The sequence below is a fragment of the Aspergillus melleus genome, assembly GCF_016097325.1.
Source record: "Aspergillus melleus strain CBS 546.65 chromosome Unknown contig7, whole genome shotgun sequence".
NCBI classification, from domain to species: Eukaryota; Fungi; Ascomycota; class Eurotiomycetes; order Eurotiales; family Aspergillaceae; genus Aspergillus; species Aspergillus melleus.
Window position 1 is genome coordinate 2142854 of NW_025763376.1, and position 10438 is coordinate 2153291.

General features: G+C 50.9%; 5 protein-coding genes across 5 annotated transcripts; 1 reads left to right on the forward strand and 4 right to left on the reverse strand.

Moving 5' to 3' along the window:
- Positions 1-543: 543 nt before the first annotated feature.
- GLC3 (1,4-alpha-glucan branching enzyme GLC3) lies at positions 544-3076 on the forward strand (the record flags this gene model as incomplete). The annotated part of the gene is made up of 8 exons (XM_046093415.1): positions 544-598; positions 665-789; positions 901-1000; positions 1050-1162; positions 1218-1909; positions 1963-2298; positions 2361-2991; positions 3050-3076. The coding sequence occupies 8 exons, from the start codon at positions 544-546 to the stop codon at positions 3074-3076; spliced, it is 2079 nt and encodes a 692-aa protein (XP_045949393.1).
- Positions 3077-4519: 1443 nt separating this feature from the next.
- ATP2 (F1F0 ATP synthase subunit beta) lies at positions 4520-6680 on the reverse strand (the record flags this gene model as incomplete). The annotated part of the gene is made up of 7 exons (XM_046093416.1): positions 4520-4599; positions 4659-5508; positions 5562-5878; positions 6028-6070; positions 6163-6248; positions 6417-6586; positions 6670-6680. The coding sequence occupies 7 exons, from the start codon at positions 6678-6680 to the stop codon at positions 4520-4522; spliced, it is 1557 nt and encodes a 518-aa protein (XP_045949394.1).
- Positions 6681-8049: 1369 nt separating this feature from the next.
- Positions 8050-8265, reverse strand: cox5_1 (Cytochrome c oxidase subunit 5B, mitochondrial; the record flags this gene model as incomplete). The annotated part of the gene is made up of 1 exon (XM_046093417.1): positions 8050-8265. One exon carries the CDS (start codon positions 8263-8265, stop codon positions 8050-8052), a length of 216 nt encoding a protein of 71 aa, XP_045949395.1.
- Positions 8266-8495: 230 nt separating this feature from the next.
- cox5_2 (Cytochrome c oxidase subunit 5B, mitochondrial) lies at positions 8496-8825 on the reverse strand (the record flags this gene model as incomplete). The annotated part of the gene is made up of 1 exon (XM_046093418.1): positions 8496-8825. One exon carries the CDS (start codon positions 8823-8825, stop codon positions 8496-8498), a length of 330 nt encoding a protein of 109 aa, XP_045949396.1.
- A 1236-nt stretch (positions 8826-10061) lies between these two features.
- Positions 10062-10346, reverse strand: LDX57_011676 (uncharacterized protein; the record flags this gene model as incomplete). The annotated part of the gene is made up of 1 exon (XM_046093419.1): positions 10062-10346. The coding sequence occupies one exon, from the start codon at positions 10344-10346 to the stop codon at positions 10062-10064; it is 285 nt and encodes a 94-aa protein (XP_045949397.1).
- Positions 10347-10438: the final 92 nt, after the last annotated feature.

Below are 10438 nucleotides of genomic sequence, written 5' to 3' on the forward strand. Positions count from 1 at the left end.
ATCCGACTAATTTTAAATCGCAAGCTATTGAACCGTGCCCTAGTGTATCATAGTTTGTTCAATTAAAAATCTATCCGGGTTGCTCAATTGATCCGTGGTCAGGGGATGGTTATTGGGATCGTATGTCAGTACTGGAGTAAAACGAGTACGACACTTTGAACAATCCATCCACTCCCGTAATCATCAAAGATAAAACCCACCTCAATAACGATTGATGCATGATAAAAACTTGATAAAATGTCGATCGCGTTGATAAGGCGGCGTCTTAGTGGAGGTAAGGGATGGGAGGGTTGCAGGGTTGTTGTACAAGGAAGAGATGTTTGTTGACAATTGAGGGGGTGATGTCACATGGGGGCTTTGGCCTCGACCTTCCCCCGCATGGCATTCAACTCGCCTCTCAACAGTTTTCCTCCGACCTCTTCTGATTTCTACTCCTCTCAGATGATCCTTTTTTCGCATAGTTTTGAATACAATCCTTTTGTTTTGCAACGTATCTCTTGCCATTGGCGATCTAGAGTTTATCTCTAGTGTTGTTGACCCAGAATGGCCTCCACCCAAGCTCCAGACAGCTCCCAGCCAGTGCCAGAGGATGGCACAGGTACGCCCCCAGATCCAATTTTGTGATATTTTGGTCTCTTAGAATTTATTGGCTAACGTTTCTCAGGTGTGATACAGTTGGATCCTTGGCTGGAACCTTTCCGGGAGGCTCTGCAACGCCGATTCGGATTTGTTAAACAATGGGTGAAGACTATCAACGACACCGAAGGGGGACTGGAGAAATTCAGCAGGGTCAGTGACTTTTACGATTCCGAAATGACTCTCGTCAATTGATATATGATGGAAGACTGTGATGGAAAAAACCATGGCACGGTGGTCACGATAGCTAAATTGATGATATAGGGCTACGAGAACTTCGGCCTCAACGTCCACCCGAATGGTGACATTACCTACCGAGAATGGGCCCCCAGTGCTATTGAGGCGCAGCTGGTTGGCGAATTTAGTACGTCTAAATATTTGAATCTTCTTGTAAGCCTCGCTGAGACTAGCAGACAACTGGGACGTGAGTGCCCACCCAATGACCAAGAGTCCCTTCGGTGTCTGGGAGGTTACTGTATCGGCAAAGGATGGAGTTCCGGCCATTCCTCACGGCAGCCTAATCAAGGTATTCTCCCGTGGAAACACGTTTTGTGCTCTTTCATCGCGGCTCACTTCTGCAGATCACAATGGTTACGCCCGCTGGAGAGCGAATCTATCGAATCCCAGCATGGATCAAGCGCGTGGTGCAAGATCTCAGCATTTCTCCTGTGTATGATGCGGTTTTCTGGAATCCACCTGAATCAGAGCAATATCAATTCAAGCATGCGCGTCCCAAAAGACCTGAGAGTCTCCGTATCTACGAGGCCCATGTGGGAATCTCCTCGCCAGAAACCAAGGTGGCGACGTACAAGGAGTTTACGGCCAACATGCTGCCTCGCATCCAGTATCTGGGCTACAATGCGATCCAGCTCATGGCCATTATGGAGCACGCCTACTACGCCAGCTTCGGGTATCAAGTGAACAATTTCTTCGCCGCAAGCAGTCGCTACGGCTCGCCTGAAGACCTGAAGGAGCTCGTTGACAAGGCGCATAGCTTGGGACTGGTGGTGCTGCTTGACGTAGTGCACAGTCACGCGTCGAAGAACGTCCTCGATGGGCTGAATCACTTTGACGGGACCGACCATCAATACTTCCACGGCGGTGGGAAGGGTCAGCATGAGCTCTGGGACAGTCGACTGTTCAACTATGGCAGTCACGAGGTTCTGCGATTCCTTCTAAGTAACCTGCGGTTCTGGATGGATGAATACAGATTCGACGGTTTCCGCTTCGACGGCGTCACTAGTATGCTCTATACTCATCATGGAATTGGAACGTACGTACTAGACTCGCCCACAATTGTGCTACATAAGATTAACTGTCTTCTAGTGGATTCTCTGGCGGCTACCACGAATACTTTGGGCCATCAGTGGATGACGAGGGCGTCATGTATCTGACGCTTGCCAACGAGATGCTCCACCAGCTCTACCCCGATGTCATCACCGTCGCAGAAGACGTCTCGGGAATGCCAGCGCTCTGTCTACCACACGCTCTTGGAGGTGTTGGCTTCGACTACCGTCTAGGCATGGCCATCCCAGACATGTACATCAAACTCCTGAAAGAGAAATCCGACGACGAATGGGACATTGGAAATCTCTCATTCACCTTAACCAACAGACGACACGGCGAGAAAACCATCGCCTACGCCGAAAGTCACGACCAAGCGTAAGCCATCTGTTCCTCCCCTTCATCAACACAATCCCACCCCAACTAACAATACCCCCCAGCCTCGTCGGCGACAAAACCCTCATGATGTGGCTCTGCGACAAGGAAATGTACACGCACATGTCCGTCCTCACCGACTTCACCCCCATCATCGAGCGCGGCATGGCCCTGCACAAGATGATCCGGCTGGTCACGCACGCCCTCGGCGGCGAGGGCTATCTGAACTTCGAGGGCAACGAGTTCGGCCACCCAGAATGGCTCGACTTCCCGCGTGTCGGCAACAACAACTCCTTCTGGTACGCGCGTCGCCAGCTCAACCTGACCGAGGACCCTCTGCTTCGATACAAGTTCCTCAACGAGTTCGACCGCTCCATGCAGCTCACCGAGGCCAAGTACGGCTGGCTCCGCGCCCCGCAGGCATACATCAGTCTGAAGCACGAGGTCGACAAGGTGCTGGTCTTCGAGCGTGCCGGACTTCTCTGGATCTTCAACTTCCATCCCTCGCAGAGCTTCACGGACTACAGGGTCGGTGTCGACAAGGCGGGCACGTACCGGATTGTATTGGATACTGACGACAAGGCGTTCGGCGGGTTCGGACGGAACTTGAAGGAGACGCGCTTCTTCACGACGGACTTTGGTTGGAACGGTCGGAGTAATTATTTGCAGGTTTATATCCCGACGAGATCGGCTTTGGTAAGTCTCTTCTTTAGGACCAAGTGGTATAATAAAGATAAGTACTAACGTGAACCAGGTCCTCGCCCTCGAAGAGACCCTCTAGATCTAATCTCAACAGCATACGCTTGCCATCATGTTCAATGACTATCTTTGTCGGCTACCAAATGTGGTTAAACATCTAGGCAAGCATGTAATAGCACAGCATGATCCGTTTCAATCATTCAAGTTCGATTTATCTGACTGTCTGTTTTTCATTCCCCATCCTATCCACTTGATGTTCCTCTTCTTCCCACGCTTGTCGTACTCGTGTCCACCTCTGTAGATGTAAAAGCAAAAACACATGACAATCCAGCGTCTATCCATCTACTGCCCCATCCAACTCAACCCAAGCCACGGTTGATAATCTCAAAAAAAGGCTCAAAACACAAACTCGTCCAGAGATAGAGATAGATAGATAGATAGATAGATCCATCAATCCATCTATCTATCTATCTGAAACAAAAATCAAGCTGCCCTACATATACATACCTACCAAGACGAGAAAGAAAGTAGACCTCCCTCATCTTCATCTCTGAGTCTTGAAAAAAAAAAAAAAAAAGAAAGAAAGAAAGAAAGAAAAAAAAAGAAAAGAAAAAAAAAAAAACCCCCTTCGTATGTATCCTACACGCCTTGATTACTTTACTTGGCCTTTTCCTATCTTGTCTGAGCTGGTCTGAGCTACCAATAGAGAGAGAGAGAGAGAGAGAGAGAGAGAGAGAGAGAGAGAGAGACTCATACCTATATCCCCTTAGCTAAGGTAGATAGACTAGACGTTCTGGCTTAATCAAGAAGCCCGGACGAACGGAAGATAATAAAACGAAACAAACAAACAAACATAACAAGGAATCATGCCAAATCAGTCCCATTATCAATATCCGAATAATCTAACTAACTACCTACCAGGGAACCAATGCAAGCCAGAAATGATGACTAGATTTAGTTACATGTTCAACTAGTTGACTCCTATGGAGAGATAGGAGCGGCGACATACGGTATATAATATCCGGTAAAGAAAGCCAACTCCCAACTCCCAGCTACAACTACAACTACATCTACAAAACCAAGAAAAAAGGTAAAAAAGAAAAAGAGTCTCAACAAAAGAAATGAATACAATTGTCCCAGCCCCAGGGTATCAGGCTGACTGTGGTCATTTTAAAAACTTACTTACATGAGCACATAGGTAGTGTAACACAAAGTCTAGAGTACAAGAAATGAGGTCTTTCCACCCCAATTTCCCATCCACAATCCAGACTTTAAAAAAGGGTGGTTGGTCCGAGGGTTAATCAGTGGCGCTCTTTTTCTTTTTTGTTCAGTTTCAACCTTTCTTTCTTTATAGAAGGGATAGATAACCTCTTTTCTTTCTTTCGACTTCCCTTTTTCTTTATTCGAGTACTGTACACGTATCGATTCGAAAACGGAACATTTCAAAGTGAAAAAAGGTAGTCCATATTCTAACACGGAAAAAAAGGGAACAAAAAAAAAAGGGCGCTCAAAAACAATATTACATTTACTGGCCCTCAAGCTCAGCCAGAAGCTTCTCACCCTTGGCGCGGGCGGAGGCAAGGTTGCCAACCATGTAGAAAGCGGCTAAGAGGAAAGTTAGTAACAAGGTCGATTTCAAATAGATCAGGGAGAGGAAAACTTACACTCGGGAAGGTCGTCACCCTCACCGTTGATGATAGCCTTGAAGCTGCTGATGGTGTCCTTCAGGTCGACCAGCTGACCCTCGATACCAGTGAAGACCTGGGCGACGGTGAAAGGCTGGGACAGGAAACGCTGCAGCTTACGGGCACGCTCGACGGTGAGCTTGTCGGCCTCGGAAAGTTCGTCCATACCGAGAATGGCAATGATATCCTGGAGGGACTTGTACTCCTGGAGCATCTGCTGGACACGGGTGGCGGTGTTGTAGTGGTCCTCACCCACGATACGGGGGTCGAGCATACGGGACTTGGAGTCCAGAGGGTCGACAGCAGGGTAGATACCCAACTCGGAGATACCACGGGACAACACGGTGGTGGCGTCCAAGTGAGCGAAGGTGGTGGCGGGGGCAGGGTCAGTCAAATCGTCAGCGGGCACGTAGACGGCCTGGACGGAGGTGATGGAACCCTTGGTGGTGGTGGTGATACGCTCCTGCATACCACCCATGTCGATGGCCAGAGTGGGCTGGTAACCGACGGCAGAGGGGATACGACCCAGCAGGGCAGACACCTCAGAACCGGCCTGGGTGAAACGGAAAATGTTGTCAATGAAGAGCAGCACATCCTGACCCTCCTCGTCACGGAAGTACTCGGCGATGGTCAGACCAGTAAGGGCGACACGGGCACGGGCACCGGGGGGCTCGTTCATCTGACCGAACACAAGGGACACCTTGGACTCGCCATCGAGCTGGATGACACCGGTCTCCTGCATTTCGTGGTACAGATCGTTACCCTCACGGGTACGCTCACCGACACCGGTGAAGACGGAGTAACCACCGTGAGCCTTGGCAATGTTGTTCTACTATGCATTAGACAGATACTTTGGGGGATGATCCGGTGGAGACAACTTACAATCAACTCCTGGATGAAGACGGTCTTACCGACACCGGCACCACCGAAGAGACCAATCTTACCACCACGAGCGTAGGGGGCGAGCAGGTCGACGACCTTGATACCGGTCACGAGAATCTCGGCCTCGGTGGACTGCTCGGTGAACTCGGGGGGATCAGCGTGGATGGGGGCGTACTTGACGGCCTTGACGGGGCCACGCTCGTCAATGGGGTCACCAGTGACGTTGACGATACGGCCAAGGGTGGCAGGACCGACGGGAATCTTGATGGGAGCACCGGTGTCACGGGCAGCGGCACCACGGGTCAGACCCTCGGTACCTAGAGGTGCAAGTCAGCTAGGTTGCGGTCGATGGAAGATGCGAATCGGCGGTCAAGCATCGAGACGAGGGATATCAATATCAATGTTGATATATTGCCAAGCCCAATGCATGACGAATTGCCGCCGAAGGGAAGGAGAAGAAGCTTACCGTCCATGGCAATAGTACGGACGACGTTCTCTCCCAAGTGTTGCTAAAGTCAAAGTTAGCTAACTGAGCTTTGTCAAGGACAGAAAGGGGATTGATGTCATCAAAAGACAGAGCAATATCAAAAACACAACATACAGAAACCTCAAGCACCAGCTTCTGGCCATTGTTCTCGGTCTCAATAGCGTTGAGAATGGCAGGGAGCTTGTCACCATCGAACTTCACTGCAGCGGAGAGTCAGAAATCGTGTATCGAGCTTCTCAATTGGATGGAAATCGATGGTTGTTGAGATGGAATCGAGGCGCGGAAAAGATTTTCTTCGCGTAGCCCCGGGTAAGGGAAGGGATTTTTTTCCCGCCCTCTCGGTAGGGAGCGACCGGATAGCAACATACCGTCAACGACGGCACCAATGACCTGGTGAATCTTGCCGCCCTGAGCGGCCTCGGTGCTGGCGAAGCGGGCCAGGGAAGGGAATCCATTGATCTTGGAGGGCTGGAGGGCGCGACGAGCGACGGGGGTAGGTCGGGCAAAAGCAGCCCTCCCGAAGGTCCGGGCGAGACCGCTGTTGGAGAAAAGAAGCTGTTAGCAAAGGAAAAAAGGGGGGGAGTAGAAGACGAAAGGTCAAAAGTGGGCGGGTCAACACACCTCTTGAACATTATGATGGTGTTTAAGAGCGAAGATGGGGAAAGATGAGGTCAAAGGGACGAGAAGATGGGGAGAGGGAAGAGAGAGGGAAGGGAAGGGAAGAGGTTGAGGTTGAGGTGGACACGGGCGACTGTGTCCGGCTTAGCCTTTCCGGGGCGGTTTTGCCGACGATCCCGTGATGTACCGAGCAACGCGCAGCTTCGTTTTCCTCGTCAAGTTGTCTGCACTTCTCCGTTGCCGGGGTTATGGTGGTATACATATTAAATTAGAGGTGTTCTACAGTATTATTCTATCGTATGCTTACTGTTACGGGTGTACGTGAAGCACTGAAGAAGAGGTGGTTCCTCCGGCACTTACTCCGTAGTTTTCCTTTCCCAGCTTTGCCCTGATGGAGCTGGACAAGGAAGAATTCGCACACAAAAGAGGAGCTTTCTTGGCGCCCGTCGGAAGGGGAACTGGGAAGGGGGGGAAATGGTGCCAACCTGGCCAATCGTCGCCGGGAATGTCCTTCCTTTCCCCCCAGCCAGGGGAGACCATGGGCGGTATTATCATAATAATTATGAAAATTCAATACATGCTAGGAAATAAAATAAGATCAATATAAAACAAAAAAAAAAAATATAAATAAATCCACAGAATAAAAATAAAATAAATGTGTCGGTGGAGGACGGCGCCGACTTCGTCCGTGTCTGTCCTGTTTCGGACGAACGCCCATGAAAAAATTCTGACGTGTTCCCGTGATGCTCCAGGTAAACATCGGTGTATGCTCGATGCAGTCGACATACGGTGTACACCTCGTCTGGAGGATGTACTGTCGGAAAAACAAGAAAATACAAGAAACATAATTATGATGATCAATCTAACATGAACAACAATTTTGGCAAGGAATTCGACCCCCGTCAATTACTCCATGCCTCCGTAAACTGACCCCGGCCGAGTGTTAACGTCATCTCCTGGGATATATCCAGTTACCCAGAGTAACCATCCCCAACGATAGAACAACATACTCCGTATAACATTGATAACACAGCTATTCTCGATAATAAACATGTAAAAAAAATTATTCCTAGAGACAAACCCCGACAAGTCCCGCCCTACAGACCAACTAGAGACTGCAACAACCTTCTATGGCTACAAAAGAGATCAATTGATTATGGCACAGTACGAGATACACAGGGTCTTTTAGGGTTGGCGGTGGGGGGGCTGAGATTGGCAAAAACAAGTAGGACACAAGACGAAGAAAGGGAAGCGCCCGACGACAGATGAAAGACACGGCTCCAACGCGTCCGTCAGGGAATGGGTGTGCGTGTTGGGTTGGGCCAGAGCAGGTCTGTCCCTATTTTGCTAATACCTAATCCTCCCGGATCATGGTCCTCCAGTTTACGACTTCTCGGCAGGGGGGCTCTGCACGAAGCCAGGGCCCTCGTAACCCTGGGCGCTGATGCCGTAGATAGGGTTGATCTTCTCACGCTGTTGGGGGGAGGGGTCGTTAGCAATTGCCCTTCTCGGATGGGGAGTAGCAATGTCTGTCTGATGTAACAGCAGATCAATCGGGCATGACGTACCAGAGCGTACTCGTTGCTGGCCTCCTGCCATTCCTTAGACATGGTCTTAGGCTGGGGCTTAGCGAACAAGTGGATGACGTAGAAGATAGCCACGGAGACGGTGGTGAGCTGGGCGACCTTGATGAAGATCTTAAGACCCTCTCCCTTGGGAGCCTGGGCGCGAGGGCCGTGAGGACCGAAGGCAATCCAGTAGGCTAGAGAGTGGGGGGAAAGAGACGATGATTAGCAAAATTCTGATAGAGCCGGGGCAGCCCGGGCATATCATCGTGGAAATGCCTTACCAGCCTTCTTCTCCTGCAGGGTCATCTGGTGCCAGTCGACCTTCATGCGGTCCCGGAGCTGCATCCACAGATCGGCCTGCTCCTGGGGAGGGAGAGCCTCCCAGCGCTTCTCGATACCGGCGAGTGTGGGATTGGCGATGGCATGCTCGGAGGCGGCGCGGGTCTGCTGGGGAGCGACGGCCTTCTTCTCAGCCTGAGGACGGGCGTTCAGGCAAGACAGGGGACCGGGGACGGCGCGGAAGGAACGAGTGGCAGTGGTGGGCACAACCGAGCTGCGAGGAGCAGCGCGAGACACGGAGCGAAGGAACATATTGTGGGAGAGGCGAGCGCACACTAGACAGAAGAAAAATAGTCAATTGATGTTCAAATACAGAATCTTGGGGATTCGGAGAACAATTACCTCGAGGGGGGAAAAGGAAAGGTAAAATTGGGGGGAAGAGTGGAGGAGGGGGGAAGATCGAGACTCGCGATGGGAGACGAAGACGATGTTGGACTGTGGTTTGAGGTGGAAAGGCGAGCATCCGGACGGGCCAGCTTAGTCCGCTTTACCCCGGCCCTGATTGGTCCACGTCCGCCGGCTATCCGACCGTCTTCATCTCTTTCGGTCGGAAGGTCTATGAGTGACCTACTTATGACTTAACATCCTGGGTTTTTTTAATCTTTTCTAAATGGAGTACTGTTGTTATACCCTATGGTTTTCACAGTATCTCAACAAGAAGTCTCAAAGAAAATAAACAGAATTGAACAATATCCTGGACGAATCCTTCGCTGACATCTGCCCATCCCTCGAATCCCGAAAGCGCCCGGAAGTCCAGCTCTAGTTAGTGCCGCCATCCTTATCCTTCTACGCACAGGCCTAAACACGAGAGATCCATAGATGAATGGGAGGTGATGCCGTGTATTCTACTCTACACCGAAACGCTGCAATTCACTCCCCATACAAGGCAGCACTATTCTGTACAGGCAAACGCTGACACAAGAAAGAAAGAAAAGCCCCCTCGATCCCAATCGCTGGTTGGCGGAAAAGAGTGCCCGGGAAGAAACGACGATACGGTCACTATGAAGGGCAGACAAGTCGTAACGATCTCATATTGGAACTAAATGTGTGCAGGGAGAAAGGAAAGGTTCATGGGTGTTGGACTTCATTCCGAAGTTTGGCACTCCGCCGTCTCGAAACGGAGTGGTGCCGTGTAATCGCCATCACACGCGCACAACACACAAAGCTCACCTAAGCCCGGACCCAGCCGGCGCAGGTCATTTATTTGCCGGCCTTGCCACCGCTGGCCTCGGCCAGGACGGTCTTCCATTCGATGTCGCCCTTGTCGTCGGCGTGGATGGAAGTGTGGATGTTCAGCGCGTTCTTCAGGTTCTCCCGAGTGCTGGCGTAGATCATGGACCACTAATTTTCATCAGTTAGCGACCGCTTCCTCCGACCGAAAGACGACAGCAAGAGAACAACACAAGAAAGACAAATCATACCAGAGTAGGGGTGTCGCTGGGAACCCAAGAGATGAAGATGATCTTGCTTCTACAGACGCAAGTCGAGTCAGCCAACCGTTCTCCCATTATATCCATTCATCCGTGCACGATTGTTTCGCGGAGGGATTCCGTCGTACCTCTTGCCCTCACCGCCACCGAGATCGAACTCGACGTCGTAGACAGCATAACGAGGAGCGGGGTTGCCCTTGTCGTCACGAGCGGCCTCGAGGTGAGAGCGGAAGACCTCGTAGTCGGGGTCCTGCGAGACCTCGTCGATGACGACCTCCTTCTTGTTGTCGGCGATCTTGAAGATGATGAACTTGGTCTTGGCAGCCTTGCTACCTCCGCTCATGCGGAATTCGTTGAATGCATTAATGCACTCATCGGTGATGGAAACACTGTTGAACACAAACACAACTGGTCAGCACTTGGTTCGACGAGACC